Raw genomic sequence first — 21,477 nt, 5'->3', positions numbered from 1 at the left:
AAAAATACATCAAAAAGTGTACCTCAAAACATGTTTTTACTCATTTCAACTTTTTTGTAATTCTTCTACTGTTTCTTAATATGACATAAATATTTCATATTAATTTGTCAATTTGTTCAGAATATTAACTGATAGTTTTGCTTTTTTTGACTAAATACCTTGAATTTTAAAAAGAATTAAATGTCTTCGGCCACTTTCTTTTGTAGCTGATCAATAAATCTCTTGATTTCTGTTTGCCTCCAATGTAGACGTATGTACATCCATCTTTACGCGGAAAAATCTGTCGTATACGACTTTGAGATCAGGATTGATTTATGTCCCGGATTTATTTTATACAAATAAGTTTAATTCTAATCAGAACAAGACGATCCATCACTATTTACAGTTTCCATATTTTTTTTTCTTTTAAATGATATTTTATGTCGAAGTATTTTCCCCGCAGAGTGTAAAGTGAACATAAATTGTTCAGTTTTCATGATTTTTACAACCACCATATTGTGAAAGCATGTCCTAAAATGGTATCGAAAACTATTTCCCTTATTTTAATATTATCCTCCTGAATCCTATCATTACATCGACTGATTAGTTTAACACGTGTCCTAGGTTAATTGTAATGTCACTTCATCCTAATTTTCACAAATACTGAATGTTAATATGAAACAAAAATGCTCCATCCCTCGACCCTTTCTCCCTAAAAATTGAAATAAGAAATGATAATAACGTGTAAGATTAAAATAACATTACTATCGATGATTAACGGAGATCGTCTGTAAGATACCACAGTTCGCTAAATCCCCAGTAATACATTGTACCCTAAAGTGTCATTTGATTGATAGGAATTGGAATTCGTCTATAGATCAGGACACTTACCGAAAAATCTTTTATAGGAATGGATGATCTATTTCGGATGGCATTTTACAAAGCCTAATATTAACGAGGAACAATTCACATTGTGATCTTAAATGGACTTTTTGTTTCTCATTTAAAAAAATGAAACTACATAAAATAAACTTTATGCGCGCTTTTCCCACCTGAGAAACGTATATATGGCATGCATCTCAATATTACTATACATTTTCCTTCACCGCAACAAAACCGCCAATCTATAATTAAACACATTCTCTGGTTATCTAAGTCCCTTAACAAATACCATCACGTGTTAGATCATATCTACAGATAGCATTGCCAGAGGAATTATTTTACTGGTTAAAAATCTCCGTATAATTGGTGGATACGTCTGATTCCATACAACGCTTGTTGTTATCCGATTCATCGCGACGCTTCCTCGTGGTCTCTATCTTCGTCTCGTAATGAAACAGAATAAGAACAGCGAATACCAATTACATGGAAATAATATCCAGATATCTAGGTCATACTGGCGCTTTGCATTATGCTTTGAAATGCCTCAAACGTTTCTTTGACCTGAAGTTGATCTGATGAAGTTGGAGCTTTTTGTCCTAGTTTCGCCTCTGGAAATGTTCACCGTCAGAAACTGTTTTATAAATGCAGTGACTCAATTTACTTCTGATAAAATTATTATCTTTTCTTTGCATGATTTTAGCAATAAATACTTGATAGAACGAGCCTTGTTATCAATAAGGATCGTACCTTTTACAAATACCAAAATTATCAAGGTAGGGAAACATGATATAATAGCTAAACTTAATTCCAAATGAAAACGATTGGTCTGCCACTGTATTTTGTTCTCTGAACGTATAACAATTAGTTATGAATATAATGATCGCCATCATTTTGACTAATTAGTTGAAATGATTATATCATTCCTCTTCCATCCTTCTATCCTTTTAATCATCAAACATTCATCCTTTTTTCACCCAACCATCCACACATCCATCCATCCATCCATCCATCAATCCATCCATCTATCCACCCATCCATTTATACACCCATCTATCCATCCATCCATCCATCCATCCACCATTTATCACATCCATCCATCCATCCATTAATCCACCTGTGTTCCTGGCCATTATATATCTACTCATCATTATAAGAGTTAAGGTAATAGTGGCGACAAAACATATCCCTACAAGCCGGTAATTATTTCGGAATCCACAATTTGTTACAGATACATCAAAGGAACAAGCTTCACTAATTGATTTGGAATTGCAAAATAAGATGCTTCAACAACAACAAAACTTCATTGTATTATCTGAGAAGAAACCCATCTACACAGTACATCAAAAGAAAACAAAATAGATTGAGAAATGCTCGAAGCGTAAACACATCTACTTGAAATTCTGTGAAGTTTAGATTAAATTTTAACGGTTAACACGACAACTGTGGATACCATGGTTACAGAACTCGTTGAAATTATCAATCATGGTCGTTCTAGACATTTTGTGGACGTGTCTCGACCTGTTTTCTTCGGAGTAACGCACTATCAATATCCGTATCATATGCACGCTCAAAACGAGCATCAACGTCGCTAAGGAAATTCAAGATTAATCGATTTTGCCACGTGATCGTATTTAAACAAGTTTTAAGGAACAGGAAGAAAGGCGGCGCCACTGTCCGACTGTTAAACCGTATAATGGTTCCAGGGAAATATTTTTTTCTTGGTTGTTCTACTGATAAACTAATATTCTATTAGTACTTTGTCTTCAAACAATGCATAACAGTACAGCCAATTAATCTTCATTTTGAAGTCAAATGCACATCCAATTTTTTCGATTTGGAATTAGAAAAAGCGTGTAATGCACGTGTCTCAAATTGCAACTCGCACCTTGCAATTTTTTTTAAATCACATTTTGCATCAGCTCTCAACTGCTCCTATGCTCGTACTTAGCCGATGCTTTTGTTGCTTGCAACTCAAACGAAGCACATTGCTAATTAAAACACAGTTACAAATCGCAATGCCCATTTCAGACGAGAATGTAACTTGCCGTATGTTTTTATCTAAACACGCAACTCGAACTGTTCAAATCCAAAACTCGAATAAGTTGTATTTCCCATTAAAGACATTGACCAGTTTCATGTGACGTGTTTTGTTTCAATGGTGATTGAAGAAAATGTCACTAAACAAAACTTTCGTAAACTTAATGGAGGTCAGGTGAATACATTCTAGATATTTCATGAACGTCGGTCCAAAAATGATACGGACATTTCATTTCATAATTCAGAACTAGCTTACCACCATATATAGACACAGGTCGTTAGGACAGGCGTTTAAGAATATTTAGGTAATCGAGAAAGTTCTGAAACTTTTGAATAATTAATTCGAGTCTGCCTTGTGACTTCCGAAGTACCGATAACGTTGTCACTTTATAATGCCCATATATGGTAGTGTGGTAATTATCTGACCTTTCCAATCTCGAGTTCAAATGTCAGACAAAACTGAAAATCCTAAAATACTTGTTGGAGGAAAGGTACACAATAATCGAGATCTTAGAATATGTTATTGTAAGATGTTAATACTTAGAAAATTGAACAAGAATTTCTCCTTTATTAGTCCTATCAAAATAACGTAGGAATCGCATTATCATTTTTTTACGTTGCCACTCGACATATTTTTAATCCGTATTTGTATTTTAAAGAATTATCTGCCCTTGCGGGTAGGTTTGGTTGTGACGTCATGTGTTCGCGAGCGTAATGTCATACTTTTCGGAGAAAGCGACGTGAATTGCGCTCACAAAATAATGACGTAATAATCAATACCTAACACTTATAATTAAGACTACTAAACACTAATAGCTAAGAATTCTAAGGACTGATTTCAAAAAGGATCCCACCCCAAATATAGGTCTATACGATGTCACCTTAATGTTTGAGATCAGAATTCAAATTATTTTTCATTGGTCAACATTTCAATATGTAATTGTATATTTTAAAAACGCACGTTTGAAGTGTCGATAACTTAAATGTGCTATACTTATCTTGATGTCAAATAGCAGAAACAAATCAGTCACAGTGCATTATGTTTGTCTTTATGGGTTTATAATTTCATCAGTGTACCTGGAGACAAGTCATCAACTGTTACTCTTATATGAAATACAATATGACATTGCATACCACTATAGTTTATCTGTGAATAGCACGATAACCATATCACGTAACTTCCATCGACCTTCACAAAATATCATTGTCTCTGCTTAATATGTCTCAATATTTCGCCGGGGATAAAAATGAATTTGAACGAACATAAAACCTACAGACTATCACATAGACCTAGGTGTCATACAGCTGGATACCCTGATGCCCTTACCAGATATCGGTTACACTAGCGAGGAATGAACTCGCTCACCTTTCTAATCGACTTTAGCCTGTAACGGGAGCTTTAAAAGCATTAAATAATGCAGACAATGCGCTCCACGTGTAGGTAGGTATGAGTGATGTACACAGGTAATGTCATATCAGACATCTCTCCGTGTTAAACCATGTAGAACCGACATTAATCAAGGCTGTAATAGGTTAATTGGCATGACACTGTAGTCAAACCAAATAAGACAGGTGTGACATTTTACAATTATTGACTATTTTGTGGGTAAATGCGAGAAATTATTAGCCTGTTCGAACGGTGGAAATTAAGCATAAAACTGCAAAAGTCATGGTCGTATAATAATGTGTGATTGGTGGAACTTACTGCATGAAATGTAATGATAGTGGTTTCTTTGCTTGTAGTTTGAAGTTGTTCGCTTCACAACGAATATCTAATGCTATAGTTATAAAAATGTGTTTCTCAAAGATATACAAACTCTAAATATAATTATTGATCATCTCGCCAATGAGGAGATACCAAAAGGTAAAAGGACAATCCAGAACCATTTGGATATTATGAAAAATGGATTCTTCAAAAACCGATTGAATGGTTATGATACACATTTCCAACCAAGTATACAAACATCAGACGTCAATATTGACATTTTTATCCATAATTTAGAAATGAATAATATGATATACTGATATAAATAAAATTGAATACCAGTATACCAGTTATGCCTATCTCGCTTCTTTGTTGGCGCAGTTTATCAGTATGCAGGTGACGCCATTTTTGTCTGTTACAGTGTGAAAGAGATCGTTTTGTTTATAAATAAATCGAATTGTACGCGCAAAACACATAGGTAACACTGCCAGAGAAAACAAAGTGTTGCTATATTTAGCGAAACACTACAATGCGCTGATATATAATGCGATTTGTTGCTGTGGAATTGCCATTTACTGGCTATATCGGGCATTAGAAGACATTTTTGGACGGAGACTGTTGTCAATATATACCACATGCCATATGATGCGACAATTTGATTGTACAAAGATGACATTCAATCTCATTTGCAAACCTGTTAGTGCAGTATATTTATGGAAAAATAAAATTAGTTTTTCTAATATTTGTCAAAACCAATTTCTTTCATCGAAAATAAGTAAGGATATAGCATGAGTGGTAGGTTTTAGAAAATAAAGAAACGTCAGAGTACCCGGAGAAAAAAACATCGATCAGCGTTCGGTTTCTGTCATCTGCCCCACTTGGGAAACAAACTCGGGACCATGAGATGAAGGGATTGTGGTAATAGGTCCACAATTTAATCACTCGTCCAAGGATATGCACTTTAAAGGAGGAATTTTATCAGAATGGTTTAATACCCTTGTATAATACAAGAAAAGTTTAATCTTTTGTAAAATGCATAAAACATATACAAGTTTGTGAAGAGTGTGTGGATACATCTGTAAAGGACGCTAAAACGTGTTTCTACTATGTATTTGATGGCGTACGGGAACACCACACCAATCAAAAGCCGTTCGTACATGAATCCAGTAATAACACGCCAGACCGTAATCTCTAACAGAAAGGGAAATTAATAGTACAAAGGTTATCTCCCTTATTTCACACGGAATAGGGAATCTAGATCCTTAAAATTTTAATAGACAAGGCTGATAAGACAGCGCGTGCTATACGCGGTCGGCACGCGCCTTCAGCACGAGCGTTTAATGTTAACCAGACAGTGCTGTTAAAACAAGTTTTCTCCCGGAAGTAAACTGCAGACATAATAAAAGCATTACTGTATACGAGTGATCTTCTTTCGTGATATGTTTACACTGCTCTCTCAAGGAAGTAGGTACCTAATGTTTGTAAAGCAAATGCCTTTCATAAATAGAACACCATTTAAGAGATGTGTGTAATATATAGAGCAGTTGATTTAGTTCTAATTCTTACGAAGGTTGAATAGACCATAACATGTAATTGAGTGTTTTTGTAAAAGACCATATAGTGTGGGTCACGGATACAAGATAGGTTCAATACCACTGCTGGTATATCGTGCAATAGTAGGATCGTTTTTATAGAACAAATAAGACCAATGGAAAAACGTACTTACTTCCAATGAAATAATGAACTACTTTGGTCTGGAATCCATGTGTTTGGTTTCTATGCTAATTCAATAGAACAGTCTTTAATTCGTATGTTTGGTGAGTTATGCTTATGCAAAAGACTAGACTTGAGACAAATAGGGGATATAACATTATAACAGTCTGAAATTATAAAGAAAAACAGTTATTATGATAGGTCTTAACATAAAGTTAAATAATCGCCCGCTATCTATAAAGTTTACAAGATTATTGTTCAATTGATATGAAAAATGATCTTCACACAAACTTCCGCCACCGCACACACTGTGAACTGGACATGAAGGTGAATTTATATTCCTTGTAATCTCAATCACTCGCCGCTCATAATTATCACCAACTTTCAAAAAATTACATTTTTCTTATGTTTTTATCAAACGACTAGACAGTCCAATGCTATGCGATTCTTGTACTTTCAATAACTATATCTTGCAATATATTTTCTTTAAAAAACATATTTCTGTCAAGCAGATATGGCCAGCTGGGGGAATAAAAGGTGCATATCTTTTTTGAATTGAGATAGATGAAGTTTATTTTGAAATTGAAGTAGAAAAGCTCGTTATGTCAGACCGCAGGCCATCACTGCCAGCTTTATTGTATGGATCCTCGTGGTTCTGTGTGCCAAAATCTGGTGTAATGGTAGTTCAATGTTCTCATTTAAAACTGTCTGTGTATAAAATATTATTGCATGCCGTAGACGCTGGAGGAGGGGTATGCTGATGACGAAGAAGAAACGGAAAAGATGAGAATGGAGGAGGAGGAGGAAAAAGACGAGGAGATGGTAAGAGGGAATGAAGGAGAAATATAATGATATGGAAGATGAAGACGACAGAAAACAGAAATAAATTCAGAATTAGAAGAAGGAGGAAAAAGAAAATTAAAAAAAAATATTATAACATTTTAGAATTTTCTACATTCATATGTAAACATTTTCCTAGTTGTTCTTAGAAAAATATACTTCATGTTCTTTTCTGTTTCCGTGTTTATTGATAAAATAAATGTTGATGACTGTTTAAATGATAGTTTTTTGTTTGTTTATTAATTCCATTGTACTCTACCTAAGTCAAACACAACGTTGTTCTTAGATAAAAAATGCATGTTCTTTTTTATTTCCATGTAAAGTGTTAAAATAAATGTTTAAATGATATGTTTTTTTGTTTACCAATTCGATTGTTCTCTCCAACACAACGTTTCCATGTTTGAAGGAAACTGAAGTTAATGATCAAATAACAACATACATGAAAGTCCAATGCACAGGTGTCGATATGTTGTAATAATTTTCATTTTGGTATTAATGTCGACAATATACACGTTTAAATTAAAACATAGGGATGGTTTCCACAAATTAAAATGAACACTATATAAATGTAATTTGAACACAACCAACGAATTTATTACTTGTGGCGTTTTGATAACCATACCATTTTCTGCATCAGAAGTAAATGACCAGTAAAATATGTTTACACTGAGGAAGTGTGTTGGTATGAGATGGAACCCACAATGTGTAAGCGTGTACGAGATGGTTTAAACTGTCAGGTTTATATAACATTCCTTAACAACCTGAAGAATATGTTTCACAAAATCATGTCTACAAATTAAGTGCGCATTCTGAACTTAGCATCAACCTAAACACATGTTCATATTCATATTCGTTTTACATTAAAATATATAACTTAAAAATATATCCAATGAGTGAATACAATGACCTTATTATCAAAATATCCAAAGTGAACAATTAAAATCATAATGAGGTAGATCTAATAACGGTATAAAGCTAGTATATTAATAATCCTAAATAAAAGACCAAAATAAATTCAAAGTAAAATCAAAAATCATTTCTATGGAATATATATTCAGCTATTATAGGGCCTTCTTCAGTCCAAAATAACACTAACATTTTAATGTGTTCGTCTACATGAAAAATTCAAAATTCAAGGTATTACCTTACTATGCTGTATGCTTATAGTATAGTAGATTTGTTTCGTAAATAATTGATTCGGTGTAATTGGAAAATGTTGTGAGGTCATAAAGGCTGATAAAGTTATATATGGAAGCTGAACAATGTTTCAGTCTCCCAATGCCACCAAGGTTGGTCTGTCATAGAAAATAAAGCATGGTTAGTTCTATGGATTTTGTAATATCAACTATTTCTACTAAAATAGTGATGAGATATACATTAATAAATACAATGGAATTTCATATTTTGATTTGGGTTAAATTAAGTTGTTATTTATATAGTTAAGGCCATGGAGATATTGTAGGTAAAAGTATATTTTATGTTCATATGAATCTAACAACCGGAACCTAGTTCGTCAAATAAACGATCGATTTTTTATTCGACTAGATTTATATTCGAAGTGGCGTTGTGTTAATCATACAATATATGTAACTATAAACAGATACATTGAAGTGTTACCATAAGCATGCCAGGTTAGTCGGATATTACATCTCGACTACAGCATTAGCCTGGTGTCGGGTATTAGTTTGTAGATTTCCAAGATTCTTATCTATCATGGCGTCTACGGAACATCTGTAACTGTTGTTAACTCACTGTCACGGATTCTAATATACTGCATAATTGTTAATATTCGCGAGTTGATTCCTCACGAACTTTAACAAAATGATTGGATTTATATACTACAGTTTTTTTACCTTTAATACGTCGTGATGTGAAATGTCAAAACAGAAATATCGAAAAAACTGCCAGGTTTGAAACAAAATGAATATGTCATTTGTAAGATAAGTTTTGACTATTGCTTGAAATGTATATTATATAACCCATAAAAAAATGAACATTTTTATTTCTCGATAACGGTAAAATTAATCTGTCTACCATAAACAATCTAATGTATTGACAAAACATAATCACGAACAGCACAGATAACATGTAAAGAAATGACTGTGACGTTATATCACAAATGTCAATGTGAAATACAGCCATGCAGTATAACCTCGTGACCGGCCATTGACAAATAACGGTCTCTTCACGATAACAAGACGGACGAATTTGTCAGGGAAAATAAATGATTGTCCATATAATACCATACACTACATCTGTAGCCAAATTGAGTTATCGATCTTTGAAATGGATGCGTCCAACAGGCTGTGTAGTGGCTTCCGGCTGATATCATCTATCCGAATTGTGCTCATTTGCCATCGTACGCAAAAGTGGCGTCTTTTGTGGGTCGGATGACGTTATCAGACTAATCACTTTCTTTTATTTCGGATTTTATTAATATTAAAAGCCAGTATATGATGCCGATGGATTGTCAAAATAGCAATACCAACTAAGATTACAAAGATTACAGATTAAAATTGAATATTAATATTTATCTTATGGTTTACATACGATGCTACTAAGGCGTCTGAAAATTACACATGAACACAATGATAGATTAACATATATGTAGACCGTACAATGGTAACTTATTCGCGGGGTTCTTTGACAAAAGGCCATGACACTATGTTAATTAATGTTAATTAAGTTCTTAAAACATTAATAGCATAATAAAGTGTGTGTATTTATGGCATATGATGAGGTTACAATACCAAACCATTGCCCAATTACTTCCGTAATCAGTGTAACAGTAAAAAAAAATTCTGTTTTATCGTCTGACACAGTGATAACTAACGACGGCGGGAACCATAAGACGACCCGCGTTAAGGCGAAGTGACTTAAATTAAATTGTGCTGAGGGTAATGGTGAGTGTAATATTAATGGTGAGCGAATTACGTTTGCGATAATCAATTTCATTTTGCATTCCCATTTTAGAAATTAAAAGCCGTTCTAGAACGATAGCTTGCCTTTAAAGCATTTGAACTAGGATACTATCTAGTAAACAACCTAATGTAATGTACGATTTCATTCACATACTTCGCAAGCAATCAGAAATCGCAAACACTAATCGTCACGATAGGATCACATGACCTTATATTGCGAAAATAAACCGTCACGAAAAAAAAGAAGTTATGCATGAATAGGCAAAATTAAGTCTCCGTTCAATTAAGTTGGTTTCCAGTACACTAATACGCATCATCGCCTCTCAAGGAATATTTGTCGACTTGCATTTATTTCCAGGTTCTGTTATGCTGAAATCTACTTATATTGTGTCGTTCATCTCTGATGAATGAAAGTCCCGGGTCACACCTGAGTGATCAAAGACCGCGTACCACACCACTTTTACGAGACTGAATTAATTATTGACACTTTCAGTCTATAGGATTGTGTCAATCTAGTACATGTTCATGAACCATCACCATTGTGGTCACGCTTTATTGATAAACGGAGGTGACACCAGATACTATCAGTAGACCATTAATAATATAGCTGGGAAAACTCACGGTTTTACAAGTATTGTGGAAGCAATTTCGTCCGCTTATTCTCTTATCTCAGCACATTCTGTCTTTGCATATTACAGAGTTAGCTCCCTTGCGGGTATCCATTGTGACGTGGTTATTTTATTGGCGCAATTGGAGTCGTTTTTTTCCGAAAAGTATGCCTTTACGCTTGCATACACATGACGTCATTACATGCGTTGGTGTTATAATTTAGATTCCCAACACAATTATCAAAACGATTGTTTCGACAATGAGGCAATCACTTTGTAAGAACAATCTATGTAATATCCTCTCTGAAAATAAAATATATCCATTTTTTTATGATACGTATAGGACAGAAACATTGTGTACGTTCTAAAGAGATCATTCCAAAATCATGCCATTTAAATAATAATGTAAATAGAGATGTTTAAACACACGTTCAATGTCTAATGTACACTCACTGTGAAGAGATTTTACACATTAACCAAGTACTGATCGCACCTAGGCTCAATAATGCTTCCATGGGTGTTAAATGGATCTCCATTTAACAAAATTAATTTTAAAAGTATTATTAGAAACATTTGATATAAGGCGTATAAAGATTCTTTGTCAGCGCAACTTTAACAATTTTAAGTAATATATATGGCTTTCTCAATTAACGCTAAAACCAGTTCTCCTCTTTTTCCCAAAGAATAAAGAAAACCAGGAGGCCGCGACAGCCGAGTCGTTAAGATGTCCTGTCATATCACAAACGAGCCCTATGTCGGTATTTTTTCTCTGGTATTCTGACTTTCCTCCACCACACATACCTTGCACGTCCTTAAATGGCATCGGCTGTTCATCGGACATTAAAAATTAAATCAAACTAATTTTCACATTACCTATTTAACAGGTTCTCAGGTACCTGGTACTTCCTCTTATTAGATCATTTTGTTTAAATGAAGACCCGATCGTTAACGAAACATGTGTTAAGTATATAATGGTGTGAAAAGCCTTTGTATCAATATGCTTCAGCGTAGTGTGTGACCTAGATATTTTAATTGTAAATATCGCCGTGTTGCATCAGGAATACGATCCCATTTATTTAAATATCGGTGACGTCACTAATTGCTTTATTCCACTAAGTACCTGGGCTATTTCTAATTCATTATAAATTCAAGTTGATAAATCAGTATTTGTAAATATAACTTAATCAATTTTTGCATTCATTCATTCATGAAAATTTCAAACGTAAAATTAAGAATGAAAAGTGAAACAGCAAGGTCAAATATAATAAAACGAGTTGCATAACAAAAGTTGAACGCAAAAATTACCCTATTACTGAATAAACAAAAGAAACGAGTTGATTCGAACACATAACTTAATTATTTAATAAGTAGAAGTGACAATCGTAACTCAAACGTTTATTGTTATTGTGGAATGTGTATAGGATACATTAAATGTTAAATAAATATCAATTTATTACCAAACCTAAAGTAAAAACAACTCCAAAATGTTAGCTTACTTTTTAACAAGGGGGCGAATCGAATTGAAACATGACAAGTACAAACAAAGTTATACACATCAGAAACAAATTTCTTAATTAGTAAACGATATAATTTAAATTGAATTCCATCAATTAATTCTGAATTATTTGTTCCAAAATAATGCTAACACATCAGTTTTAGGAAAAGTAGGAAAGATTAGAATTTATAGAGCTTATTACCGAAGGAGGAAAGCGAAAGCAAATTCCACCATTTGAGCTGATTGATAACGAATGTGGACAAACACACATTGTATATTCCAACACATCGATTTATTAATGAATTTGACAATCGCTACATGTCAACTTCAACCTAATACAGAAACTACCTTATACATAATCATCATTACAACAGTTGAAGATTGTCTGAACCAAACGCGCCAAGATGAGACTACCACTGAAATGAAGGAGGTTTTAGTATGTCTTTCCTCTTGAAATAACAATTTGTGACAATTTCAGAAGTACAGCTATTCGGAACAACAGAGCATAGACAACGTCTTTAATGTATTAATCGATAGCCATCTTCTACCTCGGGGAACTCAAGCATTTTACAGACGTAGATTTCTATAACACTCGTGTTAGAATGTCGCATAAGAGATAGAAGGAGTGGCATGCTATGCTGTCGTCTGCTGTTTGTCGTAGGCAAAATTACATTATTTGCTTTGCCTTTCTTACTTTAAGTATGTGACAAGGAGCGTCGAGAAAGAGAATGAATATTTATAATCAAATTAAAAGTCAATAACGGTATGTTTAAAAAATAATAGGGTAATAACAAACTGATCAGATCATATTTGTCTTTTGTCATTGAAGTATCTCCGCTAAGGAGTGGGGTTGATATAATGGAATGAAGTATCATATTTTAAAAAGAATACTGTGCTAGGATGCCTTAATAATATTAAAATGAGATAATGTATTCTCGAAAGGTGAAGCATATTGTATTAATCACTCAATCAAAACGTTTTGATGTATTTGTCGTTAAAGCATTGTTTCATCATTGTAATTTTGAAGAGCATGTAAGTACACACTCAAAAGGCATCCTTTATTTATTTTATTTTTATGCATGCATATCACGGATATATCGGACATTACAAGTAGTTAGTAATCGTGACGTCACGTGTTTGCAAGCATGACGAAAACGTTGTAGGGAAAACTATATGATAAATGTATTTCCAAAATGACGACATCACAATGTAGACCTACCAAAAACAGGTTACGATGCAATATACAAAGATAGAATTATATTCCGTGGTTGTTTCTATCAATTATTCCATTCAAATCAATCTTCTCTGATCACAATATACCTAAACCTATGATGAATTAAACTGGTAGTTTAAATATGACTGTGAAGTCATCTTCTTGTCCTGATGTCTTCTTATGATGTGCTGAGTCAAAGTCTAGTATTACCACCCATTACTGTGAAATAATTACCCCATAATTATCCCGTGACCGAAATAATTAGTTTGTACAAATACCACACAACCAGGTAATTATTCAAAAATTGACGTTGAAGCTAATAGCTGTTTACACTATTATCAATAATGCAAAATAGTATCAACATACCGCAAAATGCAAAATGTTTTCGTCGACCTTATCAGAAGATGGAAACGTTCGTCTCTTGTTTTTCATACACAAATCCTATATGATGTTTTATAACTAATGTTCGGTAATTTGTTACTAAGGGGTGACATGTTTACGATCGTTTTCAGGATTCATTGTGGTCGACACGTTCACCTCTGTGAATGGCCGACGGAAATTTCAAGATTACTGATAAACATATTTCGGTTACTAAACAAACTCTCTCATATGTTTCGTTGTGTACCAGTTTACAGTTGTTGACTGGGGTTGAGGGCAACATATGATTTGTTGGACCCGAAGACAAATTATAGCCCGAGGCCAAAGGTCGAGGGCAACAGGTTGTGTGAGGGTCAAACAAATCATCTGTTGCCCGAAAACCAAGACGATAACTGTTTGTTATACTCTTTTGTGACGTCACTCCGGTCCAACACCACATTTTAACAGCCGATTTCAACAGTTCTTTTGACCGCTCAACGGAGAGGTTTATTTATTGGCATTTTTGCGCATAAAAGTTATATAGAAACTATGTTATAGGGGTATTATACAATCACCTATATACAATTCATATGTATGGCAGAATACATATAGGGATTAACCAACTTAATTAAAAAAAGACCTTCGAAATGGCCCCAGTGTATACGAGATTGAGCCCAGGATAGAATTTTAACCCGGCCGCTGATTGGCTGGCTAATTATGAATTTCAAAAGTAATTATGTTTTCTGACAGGTAATTATTCCTAGATAACCATGATATGAATTTGGAAATTCATATTGAGATTTAGGTTCAAAATATCAACTTTGATAATGAATAGGTAAAAGCATTAGAATTTCAGGATTTTTTAGTGCAAAATGCGCCTGATTTCAATAAAGTTACCCTGGTTGGAGTTTGAGCAGAAGGACCCATTTTTTTTCTATTTAGTGTTATATGAGAACCTAGACTTTGATTATAGAACACAATAGCTAACTAATATTCCTTTGTTTTAATAATACAGCACAAAACTTTAACAAAGTTTAACACTGTGGTCTATGTAAAATTATTTAGTTGGTTGTTCTTTATCTATAACATTCGTCAAGAAAACGTATAATATTAACTTTTTCGCGGAAATATTCCAATAACTTGTAAGCAAATAATCATGATTTACATACATACCTACATTTATTCATTAATTGTCATACGACATTCGCCCTTTCAAATTGACGTAATCGATCGTCATGACGTAATATTCTGAAACCGGAGTCAAGAGGCGGCCAGTCCGTGAGCCGTTGATACAGGCGAATGAGAGACCTAATGAAACCCGATAGAGATTTGCATGGTTCCATTGGAAGGAAGAACATTTGTAATATTGTATCATGTTCATAATACATCTACGCAAGCTGTTAGCATTAGCTGTCATATCTGGCGAGTGTTTGGTTATGTAAGGGATGCCAATATTTGTTTAACTTGTATAGATAATCAAACAATTTCGTGAACGAAAATATTTAATACCAAATGTGGTAATACAAAATTTGAATGCGTTTTGATTGATTTTGTGCTTGTTTTATATTTCTTTTTTATGACTTTTATTGAGTTTTCAGACGCACATTTTTCTTCTATAATTAAAAGAAAAAAAAAGAAAAAAAAGCAGACACCTAATACTTTTTGTATAATTTAGACTGTTTTGTATAGATTGTTGTATAGGATAGTGTTGATATAAGTATGAATTTTTTACATGTTTTTCATCAGACATACAAAAAAATATTTTTAAAAGTAGAAGTTTGATGGAAGGCAAATCGATAGAGTTACAATTAAAAAAAACTGATATTGGTAATCCATTACAACATACCTTTGTTGAAGAAATACAACGTTTTGAAAACTAGGATTATGAATGTGTAGTTAAAACTTTGCCACACCTCTCCAGAATACTTTACCTAACAACATAGTGAAATCAAGTTCGTAGTGAGAACTGACAGTAGTATGTAACCAATTATCCGAACCCACTACTAGTGTAATATCAATGTTAGATGAAAGGCTGCATCCATTAATTATAGATAGTGGGAAACAAGATCTATTTCACGATGAACATTAGTATGGTTTATTTAAGTACCGTTATGCCTTTCATTTCGCTTACTTAGTAGATTCGCCCGACGAGCTTGTTGGATCAATCATCTTTGTGTATACGGGTCGCTGCCTAGGAGTGATGTATTTAATATACACAAAATACAAATATACAATTGTAAATAATATACTGTTCTTCAAAAAATCTGTTACATATGTTAAAATTTACTGACAACTTACCTCTGAGAAAACTCTCGAAAATTGATTGTAAATGATATATACTGATGCCTATATTAGTAAGATTTACATATTTCTGTACTACAAGTATGTTTGTAAAACTGCACGTGTAACAGAACGTTTAGGGTGCAGTGTATTATGTGTTTGCGTTGAATTATAGTTCTTTTTAAAATCATCTTCAGTAATCTTCAAACTAATTTGATTTTGGTTAGTTTAGCATCATATTAACAGACATAACCATTTTAGGACGTGTCATGTTTAGCAGTTAAAAATAAAGCAGAAGCACCCGGAAAAAAATTACCGAATAACTGTCAGTACCCGCTATTTGTTTCACATGTGATCCGAACTCGCGATTCTGAGTTGGAGGGCTTGTGGTAATATATCGAAACATCTTAATACAATGTTATAACGGTACAGTTGAAGGAGATCAGTAATCAACAATCACAACAAGAGGAAGAGAAGTATTACAAAGAGTACGAAAACAGTGTCATTGAAAACAAAGTTACGATGAATGGAGTTTATGTACATAAAATGTCAGTTATCGCCCTACCTAATACTTCTTCGTTGTATAACGTGTTTATACTATGTTTCAGTACTAGGTCTTCTATGGATCATTAATAAACAAGACATCAATACATGTTTTGAAACACAATGGTTTGACAGATGATCAGAAGTCAATCATATGTACACACATAACAATATGAAGATTTGAAAGAAGAAAAAAATAACTGCTTTTGACGAGTTATGTCAATAAATTTATTAAGATTATTGATATATTTGCGTATGGATATATCTGTATGAGATTAATGATAATGAAATAAGCAAGGGAAATGTTCACACAGCAAACACGCCATAGTATAATATGCATTCAGATTAGATTGCAGATCAGTTATCTCCCTTATATAATTTGATTGTGGTCACGAACAATGTGTTATCAGTGTTATTGATCTGTGTTATCTAACTGTTATTTACAATCAATTTCATCACTCACGATATTGTTACACATATGGGGTTCGGCAGATACAGACCAAAGCTTGGCGGTATATGTGTATTTACATATGTGGAGTGCGGTAGATACAGGCCAAAGATTGGCGGTATATGTGTATTTACACATGTGGAGTGCGGTAGATACAGAACAAAGCTTGGCGGTATATTTGTATTTCTTCATGAATCATTGATTTTACTTATTTTATATATATAACATTTACAGTCTTTAAGTCTGACAAAAACACGACAGGTTCCAAAACTCTGTTTGATGCCTTTTATAATTCATCAAGATAACATGGTCAGACAATAATACCACTGTTCCATATCATGAGTTATTGAATGATGTATACATTCTTGAAATTATACTTAGTACATCATTTTTGTGTGATAATGTATTCTTATTAAATGTTTAAATACACAGGGTTTACAGGTGTTAGGTTAGGAATACGAAATATAAACAGAACATTCACGTGATGAATGAAAAAACTGCATCAAAATACCATAGATAAATATAGATTGCTTAGAATCTTACAACTCATTAATTATACATTGATAATCATTTTGAAAATATGACCCAGAGGAAATTCAACTACGCAGCATCAATATTTCATCTAAGTCATCACAAATACGATGGTTGGTACGTTACACCAGCTGAATTGAGTATTTTGTATTTACAACAGTTATACTTTACATTGAAACCGCAATTAGAGCTCCGTATATTGAAAGATTCCAGATATTGAAAGAAGGGGAAACAGTATGGCGAAAGCTGACACCGTCTTATTAATCAGATTTTGTTCATTTCCTTGTGTTCTTTATTTATAATTTTATATTCATCATGCTTTGTAGAAATTCGAAGGTTTACCAAAGTATATAAATATCTCCCCTGCTGTGTTATAAAAAATACGAAATAAAAAAAGAAAAAAAAAAAAAACACTCGAGTTCTATCATAATGTTCCTAAGTCCTGTATGTCATCCGTTACTAGTAACATAAGGTGTTTGTTTAGGTCATAGTGTTGAGGTGTATCATCCAATCCATCGTTACACATGTTTTGTGTAATTGATCGCTATTGCATCTTTGACTTATTAAATTGAACGATGACTGTTTCGGTATCATATGGTTTCTCCTAGGATTTCGTAGATTTAGAGGACATATTGACTGACAGTGATGAAAACAACAGACGTTTTTTTAATGAAACGTTGCCTCAAAAATATTCAAAATTTGTTTTATAAAGCAGCAACAGGAAAAGCCGAACTATAAATGAATCTGGCGACCTAAACCTAATTCATCTGTGTATCACCATCTATATCTATTTACAATTTAATGCATTTATATTGAATTAAAATAACAACATATAGTTGACCTCTGGTTTGAACAGCATCAGGAAAACACACGCATTAACAAAAAAAAAACAACAACAAAAAAACAAAAAACAAAAAAAACATTTGTTTTCATTTTCATACTAATATAAATAAAGAAGTAAAAGGCCCTGTAAATTAAGCGTGTCAAATCCTGTAAACATAGTTTCATAAAGAATTAATGGTCCTATTGAGCTGAAATGCCATTTGGCAAACTGCTTAGATAGATAAACTATGGCTAATTCATTTTTGAGCTAAATCCAAAGCAGCGTTTGCCCTTCCGTATATGTATGAATAAAGATATCAGAATGTCCAAACCTCTCCTCCATATTTCAATAGTCATACCACATACAAGTAAGCTTTCCATCACCATGAGGCTAAGCCGGAACGGCACAGGACATATTCTATACATGCATATATATTATAAGCTCGTTTCAGATCAATAGGTGACGCGTCCCGACTAATTACTACGCCATAAGATTCACACGTACACGTTCGCTGCACGCGACGGTGTCACAACTCGCTGTGTGCGCTAGCCTGGTACTCCGCTAACAGGTGCTTTTCACAGACGCCAATGAAACACCGACGTCATATTCAAAATGGTCGTCATTATGATTATTTTCCATTGATGATTATCGCTTATAGTAAATGACAACATGTTTCTGAGAAGTGGCGAGAATTCCGGCCTGATATTCAAAATGGTTTTATAATTAACATTACGCATCTATGATAATTACCAATAATAAATAACAATAAGTTTCTCAGAAACAGCGACAATGTTGGCCTTTATTTTTGAATAATGGTCTGTATAATATGTCATTTACAATTATTGCCAATTATGAATGTGCTTCCCTGAAACGGCTGAAAAATGATGGCGTCATGCCATGGTCGTAGGTATCATATTATGTCATCAATAATTATGGCTTATACTAAGTATAGGGTTAGATAATGTTGATGCTTTCGTGTGATCGACGGAAACAGGCGAATATGACTAATATCAAATATGGAGCTTACGGTACACGTGTCTCAAACCTAAAAATAGGCTAGATAGTTAATGAAAATCGCTATACCTATATATCAAACATGCTGTATGCAGTATGTTTTATACTATATAGCTTATTTATCGCAAGCAGTGTCTATGGTTTATATATTTAATCAATAAACAATTTGACAGCCTTCAAGTGGATAGTATTCAATCATCTAAGGTACAGTCATTGTGAATGTTTGCCATATCGCCATATATTAGAACCGTCCAAAGAAAATATGGCGTCATAATAAATAACAATAGGGCTAATTGTATCTGTACATGTTCGAGATTAAAAAAGAATAATAGCTTTGTCGCCATGCTTCCATATGGTAAAAAAGAGCAGATTGCTTTGAACAATAAACTATACAATGACATATAAAATCAAATTATACTATACTATGAAATATAATATTATACCTTACAAGGTAATATAATATTGTTTCATACTGTAAAATGAAATATTATATTATACAATACAATAAAGTATAACATCATATTATACAATAAAGTATTATATCATACTATACTTTGAAATCTAATTTACTATACGGTGATAATAACAATTTATTTTACTATAAACTTGAATATTATATCGTATCTTACCTTTATGTAAGCCGGTGAATCTGTCTTTAAGCACAGTCAGCTCATAGATCTGGCCATATTCCTCAAACACAGGTCTTAGATCTTTGTCTTCAAGATTTCGTGGAATTTGACCGACAAATAATTTCACGGCGTCGTGGTCTTTCATCGGAATACTTGCTGGTTGTTGATTGTGGTTAGAACCATTGTGTAATGAATGTATATCTTGAAGCATACCGTTCGTCAACGTAGCCATCTACTGTAAGCTGAAAGTATTAGAGAAGATAGCAGGTTCCTGACGCTGGCGAATATTAAAACCGTTTTTCTCTGTATTGCTTTAACACAACGAGACAACCCACTGTATAAGGAACCCTGATATTGTCAGACAATTTATAATTGAAACTCGATCACGGAAAAGCTCCTGCCGTATGCTTAAGAATATCCGACAAATATTTTGTAATTAGAACTAATATTCCCAATGCCGGTTTTGTAATATTAAAACCGTGTGTGTTTTTACCTACACACGCGATATATATAATAACACATGCACTGCACACACATACGCACGCGTGTCGTTCCGAGTAAGATCCAAAGAAAACGAAGAAGATCAGCTGATTGAGAGAGAAGACATATGTGTGTGTGCACAACGCACAGCCGATCCTCTGTGAAAATTCAGGAACGAGCAACCTAATGGAACGGCAGTCTATAACGTAACAGAATGAATATATACTGTATCGACTGAAGGTGTTAGCATCAAGTCGTTCATTTATCCGCACAAAGGTACAGAAGCATGGAGCAAAATTTTGTGCAATGTTGTCAGTCTCGCCTGCCTGCACGTGGAATGGTGTATTGACTCACGAAAACAAAAAATTAAGAAGACAGAAACTTTACACAAATGGAATAGGAACGCCAGCACGTGCACTAGTTCTACTGTTGACAACGTGTATGACGACACAACAGGTCAATATAGTCGATAAACACGAGATTACACTTGTCTGATACAAGACTACGTGCTATTCCCAGCATACCGTAGAAATGTCAATGAACAGACGAATGTAAGCAAATCAATTCTAACATACACTACAGCAGAGTGAGGAGAGCAGCCGTGTTTCCTACTGCTATAATGGAACTGATTGTTAAATCGATAATTATATCACACGATGATTTAAAATGTAACCATGTGCTTATCTGTATAATTATATATGATTATGGGTCGATTTTCAACTTTTGCTCTTAAGTGTCGAATATACACAATATGCTTACAGATAAAACATAAAATATAGCGCAATGCATTGAGGGAACACTATGTTGGTACCTTCGAAAAGGGAGATCGGTTATAACCAGTACTGTCTGACGTTTACAATTCTGCCATACAAATGTCGTTGAGACCCACAACGCATCTTATTTACATAGATAAAGCATCCCCTCCCAGAATGCAACAGTATGCTCAACCATTTTCACAATATAATCAATGCCAAGCCTT

The 21,477-nt window shown here is 33.7% G+C and overlaps 1 protein-coding gene across 1 annotated transcript in view; it reads right to left on the bottom strand.

The window, feature by feature from the left end:
* Positions 1–20,959, bottom strand: part of LOC138305656 (CUGBP Elav-like family member 4) — a 103,004-nt gene extending 82,045 nt beyond the window's left edge. The window contains exon 1 of the mRNA XM_069245953.1: positions 20,019–20,959. Coding sequence (XP_069102054.1) covers positions 20,019–20,250 — 232 coding nt within the window. The 5' untranslated portion in view covers positions 20,251–20,959. The remainder of the gene's footprint in view (positions 1–20,018) is intronic.
* Between the last annotated feature and the right edge of the window lie 518 nt (positions 20,960–21,477).

Source organism: Argopecten irradians, chromosome 13 (genome assembly GCF_041381155.1).
Source record: "Argopecten irradians isolate NY chromosome 13, Ai_NY, whole genome shotgun sequence".
NCBI lineage: Eukaryota > Metazoa > Mollusca > Bivalvia > Pectinida > Pectinidae > Argopecten > Argopecten irradians.
The sequence above is the reverse complement of the archived record's forward strand: the minus strand, read 5'-3'. Positions and strand labels throughout refer to the sequence as shown.